This window comes from Aquarana catesbeiana, linkage group LG10 (assembly GCF_042186555.1).
Source record: "Aquarana catesbeiana isolate 2022-GZ linkage group LG10, ASM4218655v1, whole genome shotgun sequence".
Taxonomy (NCBI): domain Eukaryota; kingdom Metazoa; phylum Chordata; class Amphibia; order Anura; family Ranidae; genus Aquarana; species Aquarana catesbeiana.
In genome coordinates, this window is record NC_133333.1 from 172,117,639 (window position 1) to 172,139,837 (window position 22,199).

At 47.1% G+C, this 22,199-nt stretch overlaps 1 protein-coding gene across 1 annotated transcript; it reads right to left on the minus strand.

Annotated features, from left to right (window-relative positions):
* Nucleotides 1–384: 384 nt before the first annotated feature.
* Nucleotides 385–6,937, minus strand: LOC141111039 (uncharacterized). Its single transcript, XM_073602975.1, has 2 exons — nucleotides 5,850–6,937; nucleotides 385–2,166 (listed from the first exon to the last, which is right to left on the minus strand). The coding sequence occupies exons 1-2, from the start codon at nucleotides 6,400–6,402 to the stop codon at nucleotides 1,571–1,573; spliced, it is 1,149 nt and encodes a 382-aa protein (XP_073459076.1). The 5' UTR covers nucleotides 6,403–6,937; the 3' UTR covers nucleotides 385–1,570.
* Nucleotides 6,938–22,199: the final 15,262 nt, after the last annotated feature.

Consider the following 22,199-nt stretch of genomic DNA (forward strand, 5'->3'; position numbering starts at 1 on the left):
TGGAAGCTGGCAAGACAGTGCAAGGCCCTGTACCCAGTGAAAATAAATGTAGGAATGACACAGGGTCCACACTTATGCAGAGTTTGGAGCTCTGGCATGTTTATTGTGAGCAGAGAAAAATGTGTTTTCAGCTTTCTCCAAGTTTTGTTCTCCCGGATCAGGCCTGGAGCTTGGAGGCATCTATGTGTGTGGGTGGGATGAAGCCTTCAATTTTGTGTTCGAGTCTTGCTGGAGACCTGCAGGCCATGTAAGAGCACAGGTGTGCGGATTCATTCAAAGTGAGACCTGACCATGTTTAAGGCTCCCATTCAGAGACAGAGCCCTGTCATGACCTGTGAAGGACTAAACTTCAGTCCTAGAAGCTACCCCTTAACCATCAACCTCTAATACCTCCCACAAATGACACGACAAGGTGGTGGAGTAAATGGCCTTGTCGGCCTTTTATTAATAAAATATAAAACCAATAAATAACATTTTTGTAAATAACTTTTAAATAACTTTTAAATAACTTTACGGAATTATTGGAGTCTAGGAGGGGAATCCACCCACAGGTCACTGCATAGGAACTCTTAAACTTTTTAAGGCCTCCAGTCGCTAACCCCAGACTGTGAGACAGTACCCAACCTCTCAGTGACCAAACTTTTCCCCTTCCTGGTTAACCCCTCGTAACCGGAAGGTACATAAAAACAGCCCATATTATATATGGGTACCAACCGTGTAAACTCTAAACAGCCCATATTATATATGGGTACCAACCGTGTAAACTCTCCATACCATCAATCTCCTCCTCCTCACAGACCCAAACCACTGCCACACTACAACCAACGTCCCTTATTGCCATAACCTCAGGGAGGGTGGGTGGGAATCTTCCTCCCCGCCGCTCTCCACTGACGTCACATCCCCCCTTCTCCTCTCTACATTTCCTTCTGCCTCCTCCTCTGCTCCAGCCCCTCCCTTATCCTTAAAGGGGAAAGTGACCAGCACAAACAGCCTGACTGTGCAGTCCACACAGGTCATGCTGTCCCTGCGCTGATCCCCTGCTCCTCTCTGCTCCGGGACCTTCTTGACCTGTGAAGGACTAAACTTCAGTCCTAGAAGCTACCCCTTAACCATCAACCTCTAATACCTCCCACAAATGACACGACAAGGTGGTGGAGTAAATGGCCTTGTCGGCCTTTTATTAATAAAATATAAAACCAATAAATAACATTTTTGTAAATAACTTTTAAATAACTTTTAAATAACTTTACGGAATTATTGGAGTCTAGGAGGGGAATCCACCCACAGGTCACTGCATAGGAACTCTTAAACTTTTTAAGGCCTCCAGTCGCTAACCCCAGACTGTGAGACAGTACCCAACCTCTCAGTGACCAAACTTTTCCCCTTCCTGGTTAACCCCTCGTAACCGGAAGGTACATAAAAACAGCCCATATTATATATGGGTACCAACCGTGTAAACTCTAAACAGCCCATATTATATATGGGTACCAACCGTGTAAACTCTCCATACCATCAATCTCCTCCTCCTCACAGACCCAAACCACTGCCACTGCTCACAAGGGGTAAAACCTTACCCTTGCGAGCACCTCCACACCCTCAAAGCTCGCTGTACCCCCTCCTGCAAACCAAGCGCCCAAAGATCAGTGCCCACATCATTCAGATGCACCCCATCACTTCTCAGGTACCTCCAGGTATCCACCTCCAACTCCCTATGCCGTATGGTCACTCCCCCATTCCGCATAACAAACTTGCTGACCTCCTTATTTACCTTCACACGTGCCCTATCAACCTTTATATCAGACAAAGCCCAGCGCCATGACCTTCTACCCACCATGTCCGACCATACTATCACCATCCCAGGGAAAGCCGCCTGTAAACGTAGAACATCACATTTTATGTCACGTATGAGGTCCCTCATGGACCTGACCCCCATGTCATTGCCCCCCACGTGTAAAACTAAAACATCCGGGGCCCTGTCCCACCGAGCAAACTTGTGGACCTCTGACCTTACCCTGTTCCACATCATCACTGACAACCCAATCCACCTTACCCGTGCTTCCTGCCTTGGGATACCCAGCTGCCTACCATTCGGCCGAACGTCGGCCCGCTTGGCACCCCAGAACACGAATGAGTGGCCCAATATCCAAACCAGGGGCACCGAGTCACCTGTAAAGTAAGGTTAACAGGACACAACAATAAATCACCAAAACTTTCACCAGACCCCCCAAAATTCAAAAAGAAACACCCCCCTTTTTCTCAACAAGCCTATAATAAATGCGGGCGGATGTAAAGCTTAAACCTATCTGAGTCCCACCTGCCAATACGCTTAACTGCCTCAGAACCCAGGCCCGCCCTGGCCGCTTCAGTAGCAGCCCCAATACGAAAGGAATGGGACGAGTATCTATTGGGGTCATACCCGGCTGCCGATAAACACCTTTTGAACACGGCAACAAACTGGAATTTTGACAAAGAGGATCTGTCCGCATGTATCAGAAATGAGCCCGGGCAACGCGGGCGCAAATCACAAAATTTCTTTACCGCTGCTACCGGACAAATCTGGGATCCCGCGATCCGGAACACCTCAAGTTGTACTCCCTTCCCTGCCTGATCTGTTTTTGACCGTTTTATGTAAATCCTAACCGATTCCTGTGTACAGACCAAATCCTCCCATTGCAGTCCCCCATTTGCTCGTTTGGACGGGCTGACCAGTTCGCTCACCCGTAGCGCCCCAAAAAACGCTAAAGCAAAAGCCGCACAAAAAAGTGCGCTTTCAAAACTAGAATTACAAATGCCTTCTATCTGGCTAAATAGCCCGTGTAACATTTCAAACGACACAGGTCGTCGCCCATCCCTGCTCTTATGACCTTTTCTGTAACCTTTCAAAGCTTGCCTAACCCAAAAATCCTTTGTATGGTCCCGCAACCCCTGCAACTTAAAGAGAAAGGCCAAACCCGCCATTTTCTTATCGATGGCGGCTGCCGAGATGCCCCGCTCGAAACCGAAATTGAGAAAGTATAGCATCGCCTGAGGTATCTCCCGGCTCACAGGGTCGATGTTTAAACTTTTTAAGCATGCCAACCATTCTTGCCATACCTTAGAGTAAGCGTCCCAAGTGACCTTACTCACGGAGTTTTGGATCCACCTGGCCGCGCTCCCAAGGCAACGGTCCATATCCAGTCCGGGCAGGTAACCCCCTGCTGCTCCGCGTCTGGTGCCAGTTCCCGAAACTTGTCCCACTGAAAACGAGACAGAGCATCAGCTACGGTGTTGTCCACTCCAGGTAAGTGTACAGCGTAGATGAAAACATTCATTTTCAAACAGCGCAACACTAAATGCCTCAGCAACCTGACCACTGGCAAAGACTTGGCCGACAAACGATTAATCACCTGAACCACGCCTAGGTTGTCACAGTTCAGCCGCACCTTCAAATTCCTAAAAGACTCCCCCCATATTTCCATTGCCACCACAATTGGAAATAATTCCAGCAGGACCAGGTTCTTCAAGAACCCTGCTTCCACCCAAGCTGTGGGCCAACGGGCGGCGCTCCAATTTCTTTGGAAAATAGCCCCATAGCCCGTAGAACCTGCTGCATCAGTAAATAGTTCTAGATCCCAATTACTGATGGGACCTGACATCCACAAGGCCCGCCCGTTAAAGGAGTCTAAGAACTCGTGCCATACCCCTAAGTCCTCTCTGTGCTCCCTGTTGAGCGTCACAAAGTGAGTGGGGGTGGTGACCCCCGCGGTCGCTGCCGACAACCGTCGGCAGAACACCCTGCCCATTGGCATTATTCGGCAAGCAAAATTCAGCTTGCCCAATAATGATTGCAGCTGCCGCAATTGCACTTTACGCTTGCCAATGGTCCCACGTACTTCAGCCTTGAGATTTTCCAGCTTGTCCACCGGTAGCCGACACTCCATCCCCATGGAGTCTATCTCAATACCCAGAAAAACAATGGTGGACGTAGGGCCCTCCGTCTTTTCCGGTGCTAGCGGGACGCCGAAACGGTCTGCTATGTGCTGCAAAGTCCCTAATAGGACCGCACAAACGTTGGAACCCGCTGGGCCAACACAAAGGAAATCGTCAAGGTAATGGATTACCGATTGGATCCCCGACACGTCCCTGACCACCCATTCGAGAAATGAACTGAATTTTTCGAAAAGGGCGCATGAGATCGAACATCCCATTGGAAGGCAGCGATCCACGTAGAACGCGCCATTCCATGTGCACCCAAGCAGGTGAAAACTATCCGGATGAACCGGCAAAAGCCTGAAAGCAGACTCGATATCCGCCTTCGCCAGCAGCGCCCCCCGACCATAGCGCCGCACCCATGATACTGCAGCATCAAAGGAAGTGTACGTCACCGCACACATTTCCGGCGCGATTGCATCGTTGACCGACGCACCCTTCGGAAAGGAAAGGTGGTGGATCAACCGGAATTTGTTGGGCTCCTTCTTAGGAACTACCCCCAACGGAGAAACCACCAATCCCGGCAGGGGTGCGGAGGTAAAAGGGCCCGCCATGCGCCCCAAATGTACCTCCTTTCCCAATTTTTCGGCAACCACCGATGGGTGCATGAGAGCCGACCGTAAATTCTTTGCTAAGGGGGGCGCCGCCTCCAAGGAAGCTGGTATTTTAAAACCGTTTTCAAAACCCGAGTGTAATAACCGTGCTGCCTCCCGGTCGGGATATCTACTGAGAAAAGGACGCATCCTTTCCACCCGTATTGGGGTCTTCCCTTTTGTTCGAAGGCTCCCCTCCACGACCTTTTCCCCGTCTAAAGCATTTGGACAGGGCATGGGATCCCCCGCAACCCGAGCACGTGTGCTTGAACCGGCAGGTTGCACCAAACTTACAGGTGCCCTCATTGAACTGCCAGCAGAAGCCCCATTTTTTGTCGGTCGGCTGTCCTGGAGCTGCGTTACCTCCGACCCCTGCCTGAAAAAACTGGTTCGGAGCCCTCGCCGCCGTCATAAGCTTCATCCACAGGCTGATGTCCTTATGATCCCAGCGTAGTGACGGTCGGACGGCCATCCGTTGTCTAAACTGTTCATCGTACCGCAGCCACGCCACTCCGCCGTACGTCCGATGAGCCTCGCTGATAGCGTCCAAGTACACAAACAAGGCCGAGCAGTGTTCGGGAGCCTTCTCCCCCACCACACTCGCCAGGATAGCGAACGCTTGCAACCAATTGGAAAAGGTACGCGGAATCAGCCGATACCTGCGTTTTTCCTCATCCTCTTTTTTGCGTTCTTCTGGCTTCAATCTATCCAGATTGAATTTTTCTAAGGGCAACAACGTGAATATCTCCACATATTCCCCTTTCCAAATTTTTTCTTTTACCTCTGCTTTAAGATGTGCACCCAATGGGCCTTCAAAGCAAACGTACACTTCACTTTTTGCCGCATCCGCCAATCTGACGGACTCGGCCTTCTTATCTCCAGTTTTACCCTGGCTGTTCGTGGCGGAATCTCCACTTGACGTCCCAGGCGACTCAACGGTCGCCGACCCTGCGGCCTCCGTCTCCGCACTTCCACCCACCACGACCGCCGGTACTGGCGTACTTACCACAGCCGTCTCCTTCTCTGGGGTTGTGCCCCACGCCCGCGCCGGTGACGCTCCGTCCCCCGTGGGTGGATCAAAACGCTGCACTAAATCCCGCAAACCAGCCAACAAATCCTGCAAGCCCTTACTACTCGCCCTCTCACTTGCCTCCCTAGGATGTGTAGCCGGTGACCTAACCTCACTCACCCCCCCGGAACCAGCCCCCCCAGAGGGAGCCCCTTTTCTACCCTGTTCTAACAATTGTTCTAATAAAGAAGAAATGGAAACATTAGATCTGCACTCACCAGGCTGCACAGGACTGGGCCGATCAGCCGCCCTTCCGGAATCCACCGCCGACGCTTGTCCCTGGTCCTCGTCTCTCTCTGACCCGGACAGTTCACCTTCCGACCTGTCGCTGACTTCCTCCTGGCGAACGACCGGTGCCTGCACGCCAGAGGTTCCCGCTCTGGCTGCCGGGGGTCTCCGCTGTTGCTCTCTCCCCGCCCGCTGCGCCGCAACACCGGACCCGCGTCCTGGCCTTGTAGACGGACTTCTGTTCCTCTGACTATGCTGGGCCTCCGCTGTTCTCCTTTCACCTCTGTTCACCACCGACACTGTGCTTCTCAAGGTTCCACCTCTGGCTGGCGTAGGGCTGCTGGCCGCATGGACCCCCTGACCAGCCCCCCGATCAACTGCCGATGATCGACGGTCCGACTGACCGCTTGCTGACCCCAGCGACTCTCCATCTGGTTGTTCCTGTCGCCTGCGACGCGCTGAGGGGGGGGAACCGAGGGTTGCGCTGGTCTCCCCCATCCCTGCACTTCTTCCTCTGCGCTGTGAACGCTGCACCTCTCCCATGCTGGCTCCCCGAGCTTGCTGAGCACTGGGGGGGGGTGGCTGATTCTGTCTGCCTCTGTGCTGGTCCCTGGGCCTCTGACTCACAGGAGAAGAGTCAGGGCTGAAGCGCTGTGGCGGCCTGGAACGGCGCCCACGTGGAGTCTCCTGGCCCCCCCCCGCTCGGTGCCGCTCTGTCTTCCTGTATTATGGCTGCGACCTGAGCCTGCAGCCAGTCTGCCCCCTGAGTTGCGGCCACCGCTCTGAGCTGTTCGAGCAAAGCCGCCGCCGTTACATCCGCCATGACAGTGGATTTTTTTTTTTTTTTTTTTTTTTTTTTTTTTTGGAGCAGTGTGAGAGCGTGTCGAATCTTCCTCCCCGCCGCTCTCCACTGACGTCACATCCCCCCTTCTCCTCTCTACATTTCCTTCTGCCTCCTCCTCTGCTCCAGCCCCTCCCTTATCCTTAAAGGGGAAAGTGACCAGCACAAACAGCCTGACTGTGCAGTCCACACAGGTCATGCTGTCCCTGCGCTGATCCCCTGCTCCTCTCTGCTCCGGGACCTTCTGGAGAGAACTGTGTGACCCAGCCAGGAGGGATGTATGTTCCTGCCAAAAAACTGCACCCCATGTTGGGGGGATTCCTTGCCCACAGGACTGGGAAAGTCAGAACAAGTCTGGGCAGACTGAGAAGTATGTTTTAGGTGAGTGGGAGAGCTTAGGGTGTCAGAAGAAACCCCTATCAAGAGGCCAGGAGTGCATACCTCCCAACTTTCTGAGATGGGAATGAAGGACACCTATTAACAAAAGTATGTAGACATAGGACACACCCCCTATCTTGGCCCTTTAAAAGAGAATTATACAAAAAAAAGGTTATTTCCACACATTTTTTTACCACTTTACTACTATCCCTTTATATTGGTGTAGCTAAATCCAGAGCCTCTCCAGGCCTAATGGTGACCTCCAGAGTTAGGGACAGCTGACATACTTCTGTGTAGAATGGGTTACGGGGCATGGTGGGTGCAATGCAAGGTAGATTAATGGGCGCCAGACACTTCTTGAGTGCAAAGAGATTTATTTTCTCTTAAACAGTACTGTGGGAGATGGGGTTGGGGTCAGAACACCCTTAAGTAGATGCAATGTTAATTGGCAGACTCCGAGACTTCTAGAGGTAGACAGCCATGCAGAGAAAGGCTCCCAGCTTGACACCACGTCAAGTTTTCAACACAGGTTGTAATGAACTCTTTCACTTCCTCCACAATCTCCTTTTTAGATCTCCACTCAACTGAGCTCCCAGTCTATCACTTAGACCCACTGATCCACTGCCACAGGACACTGGCCTGACACCTGCTGAAGTTTCCCAATTCTTCACCATCCCCGGTTGGTGAGAATACTGCTCTGGTACTTACTCCAGCTACTCACAGTGGTCCCTGGTAACAAGGTGGATTGTCCCTTAGTGGCGACAGCTTCAACTCTACCTCCGACTATGACAGGTTCTCCAGCCGGCAGAACCGTCACTTTGGTTGGACTGCAAAGCGCTGCTCTCTTGCTTTTGGATAGGCCCTCAGACAGCCTAGCAGCCAGATGTCCATGGGATAGGCCTCAGGCTCTGGCCTAGCAGCCCGGGGCAGTATAACACACGTTCACCCAGACAGCTGTCTAGGTGGCACAGAACCCCTATCACCCAACCTCACCCAAATAAATAGGCTATCCCAGCAGTCCAAGGAACCCAAGAAGATCCCTGCTCATTGGCTGAGACAGCCCATCTATTCCTAATCTGTCCTTGTCTTATCTAATGCCACCAGATACTCGACCATCTAGTGACAAAAAGAGAAGTGCAGCAATTCCATAATTAGGGTGGAATCAATTGATCTCCTATCAATTGGCCAAGGTAACTATACTTGGCAGGTAAATTTACTAGCAACCCTGCCTAAACATCAGTGTGCTACATACTCCCCCTGCCAAAAATAGAAGTGCAGCAATTCCAGAATTAGGGTGGAATCAATTGATCTCCTATCAATTGGCCAAGGTAACTATACTTGGCAGGTAAATTTACTAGCAACCCTGCTTAAACATCAGTGTGCTACATACTCCCCCTGCCTACAAAACTATGCCTCAGAGTTTTCAGAAAAATAATTTGAGCTCTCAAGCCTGAGAGTGAATGTCCTGACAAAAACTGGGATGGGTGGGGAAACAGGAAAGGAATAATAATAATAACAAACAATGCACATGGCATACCACATGAAATAAACATGTGCAACACATACATGAGCAAATGGTAATTCACACAGGGTAGATAAATATCAGACATCATATATACAATTTAACGTGTGGTGTACCAACCAGTGGTTAAGGGAAACATATCAACAATAGCCTTGTATCCTAACTATCTATCTAATATATACAGTAATAAAGGGCATGAATATTTAACATTATTATCCATGTTGGGTCACTGTCTCTCATTGTCCAAGGAAGACGCAACGGTGCAGGAACACCTGAAAGAGAAAATAAACAGCAATGCAAATGCATCCTATCACCGTGATAATACAGTCTAATATGTACATAAGTGAACCTTAAGAAGGTTGTTAATTTTCCTCAGCCGAGAACAGCATAGCAGTGTATATACACCCTATAACATGTCTAAACCATGCACACATGAATGAAAGTGGGCCCCATTCTCATCCGAGAATGCCACCTCTTTCACAAACTTTCTTAGCATGCACTATAGATGAACACATTATATAAATGAGGGCTCACTCAGGCTGGCACTTCTCACACCACCTGGTGGCCAATATGCGACACTGGGCAGTCCATTATTCAGTGTACACGGTAAGAATTTTCACCCCTTTTTACCATAGACGATTCTATCTAGATAACTAACACCCCAGTGTCTTTGAATCGCCAGAGTCCATTAATATTATCACTTGGGTGAAACACATTTCCCAGCAGTTTCCCTTCTTCTTAGGGATAAGTCCTGGAATGTGTGGCACAGCTGCAATCAGGCAGCAAGCAGCTGGGTCATAGTGCAAGGGACCGCACTCCAGAACACAGGTCCTCTTGCAAGGGTAATCTCAGTGTGTCCGCATGACAGCCAGGGACTAAGAAAGATTTCAATTAAAGAAACAACCTGCTGAACATCACAGGTCACTTTTCAGAGGGAACCACACTGGCAATTCCGCAGTACTGGCCAGCGTGGCTCAAGTGGGCACTCGCTGTATCTGCTGGCAGCATTCAGTCCAGCACAATCCCAGCAGTACAGCTAACAGGAATGTTCTCCACTAGCAGTGACTTCTGTGCAGGGGTGAAGTGGCTTGCAGCATAGCGTCCTTAACTCCACAGAGCACACATTTGTAATCAACAAGATTTGGTGAGTAGGTATGGTTCCTAAGTATTTACCAGTAATACCTGGGATCTGGCAACTTCAAATCCTCTCCTCTGGTATTTACGGCAGTGATGTAGTGTCGAATATCCTTCTTGTCAGGTCTGCAGACGATCACACTGTCCAGGTTGATTTTACAGCCATAGCCCCAGGTATGCAGCACTGAGACGTTTCTTTCGGGTACCTTGGGTGACAGTTTTGGAAAATCCACCTGCAAAGGGATCCAAAGGAAACTTTGCACAGCCTCATCCACCCATTGTGTTTCCTTGTCTAAGATCTCTTCCTCTAGGTAAGCTAGTGCATAGGGATACAGTTATCCATATTCTTCAGCTATTCTTTTGATAATTATGCGCTGTACTTTAGACAGCCTGGGCAGTGTTTTAGGGTCTCCACCCCTGGGTAGGACCCGTGCGCCTGGAGCACGATGGACTGGATACCCAGCAACAACATCTGGCTTGCAATCAGACTTAGTTACAGGCGTTGGCTTACGATTGTGAACTTTAGGGACCCGTTGGGCCTAACGATCCTCCTCAAAATATTTAATAATGCATACCGATGGAGCTGCATTGGCAGACAGTTCAATTTTGACACTAGCAGCAGTAGCAGGAGGAACTTCATCCTCCTCCATGTCACACTCTTGCTCCTCATCATTTTCGCTCCACTTTCCCATCCAAGACAAAGTGTCCAAAAACAGTTCAGATAATCCATCAGAGGGGATATCTGAATTGGTTATCATGGAGCATTCTTTGGCCCGGAGGTAGTTGCGCTTGGCACTGGCTTTAACCAGCACAACCATGTTGTCTCCCTTAATGGCCATAGGTATCACCTCCCCCACGGGCACACTGCTTTCACCCCTTTCAGGCTTACACCATTCCAGGTACCCGTTTCCTCTGTGACTCTGTCATCAAGGTGAGTAGGTGGGCCCGACAACGGCCTCGAGGAGCGACAGTCGAGCCACTGAGACAGGAGGGGCAGCTTCCTGCAAGACTCTGGTGATGGCAGGTGGGCTCTTGATATCACTCCCAGCCGGGATAGCAATGTTCTTGTCCCAATCTGCTGGCAATATCCACAGAGTTTGAGCTATGGTGAGACTACCTCAAGCAGGGGTTCCCCGCAGCATCCACAGATGATCCAAGGCCACAGATGCATGGCCAAACCGAAAAACTTCCCGAAGCTCAGTCCCAAGGCCTCATAGCCTCCAGCCGTATACAGTGCAAGCCTTTTGACTCACTCAGACCAAAGCCAACACACGGAGCATACATTTTCCAATCCGCTATAGTATTTTCAAATTGCGTCATCTTCTCCAACCCACAACCCAGCACACGTGGCAGCACTTCCTTATCCTCCTCTGCCGAGCGGGGGCTCCTCCCCCTGCAAACAGATTGGTGCAGATACTTTCTGGAAACTTCAGCACCCGCCCTTTTGCTTCTGCAACGCACCAAATCTTTAATGGAGTCTGTTTTAACCCTAGCAGCACTGGCGGGAAGTGTCAAAAGACCAGGCTAGTACTCTCCCATGAGCAATGAGACTTGTCGGTTCTTCCCCACATTGTTAGGATGCATATTAACACAGTCTATAAGAAGTAGAGATGTTACTTGCCACATCCCCACTGAGCCAGACAAATTCCCGATGAAGCTGTAGCGGGGTGCTATGGGCGACTGCTGCAAGGATAACACCTTTGCCTCACGTTGGGCACCAAATGTAGCCAAGTCCTGAGCCTCTCCAGGCCCAGTGGTGACCTCCAGAGTTAGGGACAGCTGACATCCTTCTGTGTAGAGTGGGTTATAAGCCATGGTGGGTGCAGTCCCAACCCTGCGCTGCTCTCTTGCTTTTGGATAGGCCCTCAGACAGCCTAGCAGCCAGATATCCCTGGGATAGGCCTCAGGCTCTGGCTTAGCAGCCCTGGGCAGTATGACACACGTCCACCCAGACAGCTGTCTAGGTGGCACAGAACCCCGATCACCTGACCTCACCCAAATAAATAGGCTCTCCCAGCAGGCCAAGGGACCCAAGAAGATCCCTGCTGAGACACCCCATCTATTCCTAATCTGTCCTTGCAATGCTCTTGTCTTATCTAATGCCACCAGATACCCGGCCATCTAGTGACCCTGCCAAAAATAGAAGTGCAGCAATTCCAGAATTAGGGTGGAATCAATTGATCTGCTATCAATTGGCCAAGGCAACTATACTTGGCAAGTAAATTTACTAGCAACCCTGTCTAAACATCTGGGTGCTACATCGGCTTTTGCAATTTAGATACGTAACAATTTAGAAAATGGATGAAAGATTTAGCACTGGGAAACACTTTTTGAAAAATAAAAAGTGCATTTTATACAACTATATAGATCAGACCAAAATGAGGGACAAATGAGGAGGAAAGAGGGACAGAGGGCCTTTGTTCCAAATCAGGGACAGTTCCTCGAAATCAGGGACAGTTGGGAGCTATTGGAGTGGGCCCTTACAGCTGGAGGCCTAACTAAAGGCTGAGAGAGCTAGATCTGAGAGATCAAAGACAAGAGTAGCAGTGCTGCTGGAACGAGAGCCAGATGGCTCGGCATTTTCTTTTGCATTTTTGCTGTGTGAAACTGAAATTCCCTACATGGGAAACTGAGGTGTTTAACTTTTCTTTTAGTTTTCAGTAAAAGTGGACCAGAAAGCCTTTAATTGAAGTTCCTGACTTGCATGAACTTACTACAAACGCATCTACTACTGAGCATAATAACCCCAACATGACACTGGGTCCATAACAAATATTCTATTTGTATTTCTACTATGTTATTTTGGGAGGGGGGAAACTGAACTTTGCATTTTCATGCAAGGTCCACTTTAAATGACACGGCCTTACCAGCTTACAATGCCTTATAGCTCCCTTTGCAGCTTCAACAGCCTCTACTTTTCTGGGAAAGCCTTCCACATGATTTTACAGTGTGTCAGTGGGAATTTGTGCCCATTCAGTCAAAAAAGCATTTGTGAGGTCAGGCACTGATTATAGATGTGACTAAAGGCACTTTAGTGTGTGATAAACCTGCTATCACACTGCCAATGGAATATGACACACATAAAGCAAGGCCCATAAGACTGGCGCTTCACTAATGCCCTGTACACACGATAGGATTTACCGACAACAAAATCCATGTTTTATTTCCAACGGATGTTGGCTCAAACTTGTCTTGCATACACACGGTCACACAAATCTTGTCGGAAATTCCGCTAGCCAAGAACACGTATGACGAGCCAAGAAAAATGAACTTCAATAGCCAGTGCGGCTCTTCTGCTTGATTCCGAGCATGTGTGGAATTTTGTGCGTCGGAATTGTGTACACATGATCGGAATTTCCGACAACGGATTTTGTTGTCGGAAAATTTGAGATCCGGATTCCAAATTTTGTGTCGGGAATTCCGATGGAAAATGTCCAATGGAGCCTAAACTTGGTCGGAATTTCCAACAACAAGCTCCCATCGAACATTTTCTGTCAGAAAATCCGACTGTGTGTACGGGGCATAACAGTGTAGCGCAAGCCGGCGGGAGACTCTTTCCGTGCTGCCCCCCTACAAAGTGTAGTCAGCCTAGGCCAGGATACAGCGTTGGGTCAGCCCCCAGATTAATTTTCACAGAACTTCTTTGTAATTGGTAAGTAGCCATTTATTTCCATCATTTGGAAACATTTTAGTAATATATGGTTTCCGTGCTCTTCTTTTCTCTCATTTGTGTCTAATGAACAAAACAGAAATTGTATATATACATGCATAGGACAGCATTGATGCATCCAGAAACATAGGGTACATTCCAATTAATAGTGAGAGATGCTTGATTACCAGCCTTGGTTTAGTTGCTGTCAAGAGGTATTAAGAGCACATCTGGTTTCATATTAGGTGAGGCATTTGCTGGATTAAGAGGGATTGAATGACCTAAAAGCAGCATATGCATGTCATATATGCCCTGCCATAAGGTCTGACCCACTGGGCATGTCTGCCAAATCTGCAAGTATGTACCCTGGTCAGGACAATCCTGAAAACAGCATCCTAAAGATCCTGAGGTAAAATGAGCTAACTGGGTTGGAATTAAGTACTATCTGTACAAAATGTTGTAGTTGGTTTCTAAAACTAATACCCCGTACACACGATCGGACATTCCGACAACAAAATCCATGGATTTTTTCCAATGGATGTTGGCTCAAACTTGTCGTGCATACACACGGTCACACAAATCTTGTCGAAAATTCCGAACGTCAATAACGCGGTGATGTACAACATGTACGACGAGCCGAGAAAAATGAAGTTCAATAGCCAGTGCGGCTCTTCTGCTTGATTCCGAGCATGCGTCGAAATTCCGATAGAAAATGTCCAATGGAGTCTACACACGGTCGGAATTTCCGACAACAAGCTCCTATCAAACATTTTCCGTAAGAAAATCCGACCGTGTGTACAGGGCATTAGACATATTGCGAGCAAGACTTGGTGATCTCCCAAATTTGAAGCCATTGTTCCTGTTCAAAAGAGATAATTAGCCCATTTTTCCATAGGAGGAGTAATGCAGCAGAGAAGTCCCACCAAGCAGTGAACTGTACAGCAGAGATCAGTTTTGGGAAGCGAGATTGTCACCACATATGCATTAGAAAAAAATTTAAAGCTGTCTCATCTGATTGGGGGTTAGTGCTATAATTAAAAAAACATTTTTATTTTTAGATACTGAAACATTTTCAATCATGGAGAGTTTCAGAGAGTGGGCCATACCTGGGTTTTGTAGGGGAAACCAATGAGTCACAATCAACTGCTTCAAGTGATACCCGTTATGGTGTTTTGGTAACTACGTAATATTTGGGTAATTGGGATATTTGGAAACTTGATAATATTTTTGTATATGTAGAACTCTCAGGCCATCCTGTATTCTGTGTTGGTATAGAGAGTAGGAGGCTAATCTGGGTCTATGATGTTGCCAAATAAGACATAGGATCCGACATTGTTGGATGTGGAGAATGTGTAGAGGAACCCTGAGTGGTAGCACATGAACAAGGTATATTGATTTTGGTAACAAGGTCATTTTTACTGCCACAATCTGGCCCAGCCAGGATAAAGGGTAAATGTCCCAAGCTGTTAGGCTGGCCACAGACAGTTTGAATCTTGGCCAGTTCAGCAGGAACCAACCAAGAATTGAATCATGTATGGGCAGACTGAATGTATCAAGCTGATCAATAGATCAACTTAGGTACAACCAGCCTACCAGATCTTACATGCGATTATCGCTAGCTGCTGGTATAGCCGCTAGCAATAATCACTGTCTTCTCCCAGTGGGGAAGGCTACTCCTGCCCCCCTCTAGGAGAATGCAATGACTTGGCAGGAGGGATTCCCATGTCAACACTGTCTGTGTTGATGGGGGAATTGGGCTAATTTCTTTCATGCAACCCACAATTGCAGGAAAGAAATGTGCACTGTGTATGGTCTGCTTTAGTAGCGTTTGCAGTCTGTGACAGACCCAACCAGGACAAAACCTTTTGGAGGGGACTAGGGGCTAGCCTTCTACCCACTGATTATGGCCAATGAAGGAGACCAGGGATTTTGTCTGCTTCTTCCAGCCAGAACATGGAAAAGAGCTCAGTTTACTGTCCCATTGACAGAGCAGGTCATTCTCTAATGATGGACAACAACGTGAAGAATGCTGAAAGCATTGTCTGCTTCTTCCAGCCAGAACATGGAAAAGAGCTCAGTTTACTGTCCCATTGACAGAGCAGGTCATTCTCTAATGATGGACAACAACGTGAAGAATGCTGAAAGCAAGGCTTGGGATAATTCTCAGAGTAAAGATTTATACTTAGCTAAGTGGATGCAGCATCAGTCCAATACTGCATCTGTCCCCCGGCGCCTCTACACTGAGAACCGAGTAATTGAACACTGTCGATCGCTCGGTTCTCACAGCTCCGTGAGCAGAGAGCTGCTGACTGTCAGTCACAGCTCTCTGCTCTGCCCCTCACTGGAGCACTGAGCTGTGGAGGAGACAGAGGTGGCCAGCTAATCCTCCTAGTGGCTTGCTGAGAGGCTGAGCCGAGTGTCTATCCAGGGATCTGGTGGATCCCGACTCCATGGTCGTGATGACGTGGAGCCTGGACTGACTTCTGTGACATCAGCAGAGAGCGGACTTCAACCCGCTCCCTGCTGAAAACGGGTCACAGAAGTGCAGAACGAACTGCACTCCTGTGATCCATAGAAGTACAGCTAAACGAGCTTTGGCTGTACATCTCCTTTAATGGCTGGAGGAAATATGGTGGCCTTCCTGCAGACTGGATTGGAGAAGCTCATCCACTTGGGACAGAAATATTCATCAACAGTCTGCCTCAAGAAATCTATGAAGATATATGAATTCAACTTTTTCAGTCTGCTGGAACATTGTATGAGTTTTGTCTTATGATGACTTTTCTAGTGGACAGATTACACAAGTGAAAGCCAAACACCTGAAAGGCAGGATGTGTAATGTACTTGTTGCCAGGCTGTCTGGGATGGGCTCCCTGACTAATGAAAGCTTGTCTGGGTGCCTGGCTGTTTATTAGCTTACTGGTAATTAGATAACTGTTTAAAGGAGAAGTACAGCAGTTTGTTCTGCACTCCTGTGACCCGTTTTCAGCTGACAGCGGCCTGAAGCCCACTGTTGGCTGACGTCACAGAGCCGGTCCAGGCTCAGACAAGAACGTGGCAACAAAATCAGGGTCTGCCCACATGCCTGCGCCGGCACCTGGCTCAGCCTCTCAGCGAGCCGCTGAAAGCCTGAACCAGCCGCTCCCAACCCCTCCTCAGTCCAGCGCTCCAGTGAGCACGGGGGGGGGGGGCAAAGCAGAGATCTCTGCGCTCTCTGCGCAGGGAGCTGTGAGAACCGAGCTCGGTTCTCAGTGTTGGAGTGGGCAGAGGACAGATGGAACATCCACCTAGGTACAGTGCCTTGAAAAAGTATTCACACCCTTTGAAATTTTCCACATTTTGTCATGTTACAACCAAAAACGTAAATGTATTTTATGGGGATTTTATGTGATAAACCAACACAAAGTGGCACATAATTGTGAAGTAGAAGAAAAATTATAAATGATTTTAATTTTTTTTTTACAAATAAACGTGAAAAATGTGGCGTACATTTGTATTCAGCCCCCCTGAGTCAATACTTTGTAGAACCCCCTTTCACTGCAATTACAGCTGCAAGTCTTTTTGGGAATGTCTCTACCAGCTTTGTACATCTAGAGAGTGACATTTTTGCCCATTCTTCTCTGCAAAATAGCTCAAATTCTGTCAGATTGGATGGAGAGCGTCAGTAAACAGCAATTTTCAAGTCTTGCCACAGATTCTCAAATGGACTAAGGTCTGGACTTTGACTGGGCCATTCTAACACATGAATATGCTTTGATCTAAACCATTCCATTGTAGCTCTGGTTGTATGTTTAGGGTTGTTGTCCTACTGGAAGGTGAACCTCCATCCCAGTCTCAAGTCTTTTGCAGACTCTAACATCTATCTTCCCATCAACTCTGACCAGCTTCCCTGTCCCTGCTGAAGAAAAGCATCCCCACAACATGATGCTGCTACCAACATGTTTCACAGTTGGGGTGGTGTGTTCAGGGTGAGGTGCAGTTTTAGTTTTCTGCCACACATAGCGTTTTGCTTTTAAGCCAAGAAGTAAAAATTTGGTCTCATTTGACCAAAGCATCTTCTTCCACATGTTTGCTGTGTCTCCCAAATGGCTTCTCGCAAACTGCAAATGGGACTTCTTATGGCTTTCTTTTAACAATGGCTTTCTTCCTGCCACTCTTCCATTAAGGTCAGATGTGTGGAGTGCAGGACTAATAGGTGTCCCATGGACAGATTCTCCCACCTGAGCTGTGGATCTCTGCAGCTCCTCCAGAGTTACCATGGGCCTCTTGGCTACTTCTCTGATTAATGCCCCCCCCCCCCCTGAGTTTAGGTGGACGCCATTTCTTGGTAGGTTTGCAGTTGTGCCATACACTTTCCATTTTCAGACGATGGATTAAACATTGCTCCATGAGATGTTCAAAGCTTGGGATATTGTTTTATATTGTATGGGAGGAGGTGGATGGAAGGCGCGTGATCAGATGCTTACATCAAAACATGTATGGTTTAATCATGTATAGGGAATACAAACATATAAATACTGAATCATACAAATACTACATTGCATAAAAACAGGTAACAAAATAGGCACTAAAAAATTAATTAAAATTGGGGTATGCCCATGTTGAGGCAAGTATTTAAAAAGGGCTGACGCGTTTCGAGGGTAACCTCTTCATCAGAGCCAGGAGAACAGGAGCGCAGTCTGTATGGGCCGGTAGGCCGACATGTGTACATGGAAAGGAGTGGCTAGTAGGAGGGGATGTCCTGTGGTGGATAGTTGATTATTCCAAGTTCCATACTAGTCCATGTCCAGGTTTTCTACGAATGTAATGGGAATGTATATTAACTGTATTTTCCTTTGTGATGGTATTTGACTGTCAGATATGCCTTTCTCCAGTGGATATGTAGGAGTGGCTGTAGTCCCAAAAATCCCCCGGGGTGGAGAGCCGTGTAATCCTAGAAACCGGAGGGGGGGAAGAGGCGCCCCTGATGTAGCTGCAGCCGTGGACACTCGAACAATATGCGTCTCTCTGTCCGGGAAAGGCAGGTGTTATGGAATGTAGTATTTGTATGATTCAATATTTATATGTTTGTATTCCCTATACATGATTAAACCATACATGTTTTGATGTAAGCTTCTGATCATGCGCCTTCCATCCACCTCCTACCATACAGTCCTTTCCAGACCACCCCTGGTCAGTTAAGGCAGCGGGACACGCTCTATCATCTCCTCCAATCCTTCCACTCTCTACAATATTACCCTTTTACTGCAGCAAACAGCCTCACAAGTGCAGGAGTATTTTTCACCATATCTTGCCTACATTTTGATATTGTTTTATAACCTAACCCTGCTTTAAACTTTTCCACAATTTTATCCCTGCCCTGTCAAGTGTGTTCCTTGGCCTTTGTGATGTTGTTTGCTTACTAAGGTACTCTAAAAAACCTCTGAGGGCTTCAAAGAACAGCTGTATTTAGGGTTGAAAATGTTTTTATTGTAATTATTAACAAGAACAACATTCAAAATACACATGTATGACAACAAGTAGCAAACTAGGATAGTGAGTCTGCCCAACGGCTATCATCCATAGTTTGACTCATGTCAATAAACTGTACAATGTAGGGGATATCAACTGTTGCCCGTTGAAGGAAACATTCAGGATCAAAGGTCATTGTTGTTCATGATAAAAATATATAAAAGAATAAAAAGGGAAAAAAATAACCAAATCAAACAAAAAAGAAAAGAAAAAGGGAACCCGAGAAATGGCATGGACAGGAAAAGAGGGAAACAATGGAGGAGAAAAAAGAGTTATAGAAGAGAGAGAGCTGCTGGGAAAACATGAGAAGGGTAAATAGCGATCCAGATACCTGGAGATTACCAGCTCCACCCGCCCTGCATTTAATTTGAGTTTGAGGATGACCCTGTCGGGGTCGAGAGCATAGTTGTGAGTGTATCTGAAGTAGAGAAGTGGAGCCAAGTGAACCACAACACCTTGTATTTATCAAAGGTGTTGTTGTCTAGTGCTAGCAAATATTGGGTCTAGAAAGGGCCCCTTACCATACAATAACCTAAGGGCAGCGAGCATTAGTGGTGAGGAGGAAGACAATCGTGACTGATCGCTTTAATAACCCTATAGTAGGGCCAAGAGATCGACAGGAGCCAGGTCCTGCTCAACCATAGCAGAAGCCTCCAGGAAAGGACTGGGAAACCATTCGAAAATGCGTGCCATAAGAGTACTTTTATAGTAAAGCTCGTAATCTGGTAGTCTTGCTCCTCCCTGGAGCTTCCGGAGGGTGAGCAAGTTATATTTCACCCTAGATAGGCCACGGTTCCAAAGGAATCGGATGGCGAGGGAATGTAAAGAGACAGAGAAGGACTTGGGCACCAATACAGGTATAGTTTGAAAGAGGTATAGCAACTTAGACAGGGTATTCATCTTAAGAGTGTTAATGCATCCAAACCAAGGCAAGGAAGAACCCTCCCAGGCCTCTAATTCTTTCCGAATGCAGGAAAGTAGGGGAACATAGTTCAGGTAGAAGAGATTAAAGAGATTGGCTGGAATTATGACCCCTAGGTAGTAGATGCCTCTAACTTGCCATTGAAAGGAATAATTTGAACGTAGTGAGGACATCGTAGAAGCAGGTAAAGACACATTGAGGGCCTCTGTTTTGGATATGTTAGGTTTAAAATGACTGAGGAACCGAAATGCTGATATTCTGCAAAAAGTGAGGGCAAGGAAGTATAAGGTTGTTGAACATAGACCAGAAGATCGTCTGCATATAAGGACAACTTATGATGACAAGAGAGTGTTTGGATGAACAGCTGTTTTTATATTGAGATCAAATTACACACAGGTGAACTCTATTTACTAATAAGGTGACTTCCGAAGGCATTAGGTTCTACTAGATTTTAGTTAGGGGTATCAGAGTAAAGGGGGCTGAATACAAATGCACACCACACTTTTCAGATATTTATTTGTAACAAATTTTGAAAGCCATTTATCATTTTCCTTCCACTTCACAATTATTTGCCATTTTGTGTTGGTCTGTCACATAAAATCCAAATAAAATACATTTATGTTTTTGGTTGTAACAAGACAAAATGTGGAACATTTCAAGGGGTATGAATACTTTTTCAAGGCACTGTAAGTATAAATCAGCAAAAAAAGACAGCCCATACTTTTCTTTTTAGTAGGTTACTGTTAGCTGCTAGCTGTTCATTTGATGTACATGAAAATTAGATATACTGATGATATTACTGTTTAAAGTTTGCATTGTTTAGGATAATGTGATCAAGCTCTTATCTAATTTAGTGTGGTATAAATTCTGTGTGAATTTACAATAAAGAGAGTTCCAGTTTGCACCTAAGCTAGTGTAGTCTAGTTCTTGGGTGCAATTCTCAGGTATAATACCTGGTTCCTGGTTCCAGAGTGAAGGAAGCTGTATACTTATCTCAAAAAAGTCCCTTCTATTGCCCCTTGCCTCCTTCAAATCTTCAAATTCTTTTTTTTTTTTTTTTTGCTGCTGTGATCTGACTTCCTGTTAAGGGTTGGCCACATGTGTTCTCCATGGTCCCACAGTATGTACTGTATGTACTTAGCCACCCTCTCTTGCTTGCTTCCGAGATGGATTAGGGACTATGGACTGAGGCCTATGGGATTTGTAGTGTGCATAGGGAAGTGCATATGAATGCAACTAACATCCACTGCTCCTTCTAAACAAACAGACAAATATTGCAGCAAAATCTGGTCCTTATTTTTGGCTGGAGTTCTGCTTTAAGAATTCTGGTATAGGAAAGAAACCTCAATTAGTGTCTTTAACCACTTCCATACAGGGCATTTTCATCCCCTTCCTGCCCAAGCCAATTTTCAGCTTTCAGCGCTGTCGCACTTTGAATAACAATTGCGCGATCTTACAACACTGTACCCAAATGAAATTTTTAGCATTTTTTTCCCCACTAATAGAGCTTTCTTTTGGTGGTATTTGATCACCCCTGCAGTTTTTATTTCTTGTGCTATAAACAAAACAAGAGTGACAAGTTTGAAAAAAACACAATATTTTTTACTTTTTGCTATAATAAATATCCAATTTTTTTTTTTTTAAATAAATTTTTTCCTCAGTTCAGGCCGATACGTATTCTTCTACATATTTTTGGTAAAAAATATCGCAATAAGCATATATTTATTGGTTTGCACAAAAGTTATAGCGTCTACAAAATAAGGGGATAGATTTATAGCATTTTTATTATTATTTTTTTTTTACTAGTAATGGTGGCGATCTGTGATTTTTATTGTGACTGCGATATTGCAGCGGACACATCGGACAATTTTGACACATTTTTGGGACCATTCACATTTATACAGCGATCCGTGCTAAAAAAATGCATTGATTACTGTATAAATGTGACTGGCAATGAAGGGGTTAACCAGGAGGGGGCGCTGTAGGGTTAAATATGTTGCTAGGGAGTGTTCCTAGCTGTGGGGGGAGGGGACTCACAAGGGGAGGAGACCGGTCGGTGTTCCTCTGTACAAGGAACACACCATCGGTCTCCTCCCATCTGACAGGACGTGGATCTGTGTGTTTACACACACAGATCCACGGTCCTGCTTGGTTACCGGGCAATCGCGGGTGCCCGGCAGACATCGCGGCCGCCGGGCACGCGCAGCAGGACCCGAGCGATGCGGCGGGCGCGCGCCCCCTGGGCTGCCAGGAAGGCTGCGCATGACGGCGGCCCAGAACAACAGCTGCACCGTCCCGCCGTCATATGACGCCGGGCGAGCAGCAAGTGGTTAAAGCTGAAGTTTAGATATTGATATATCTTTGCATAGTTAACTTTTTGCAA

What these genes read in the sequence shown, in the direction of transcription:
- LOC141111039 (XM_073602975.1), bottom strand. Translation starts at nt 6,402, where the DNA reads ATGGGAGAGGTGCAGCGTTCACAGCGCAGAGGAAGAAGTGCAGGGATG. An exon ending in GCCCAGTCCTGTGCAGCCTG is followed by an intron (nt 2,167 to 5,849) that starts GTGAGTGCAGAT and finishes CTTACTTTACAG; the next exon opens with GTGACTCGGTGCCCCTGGTT.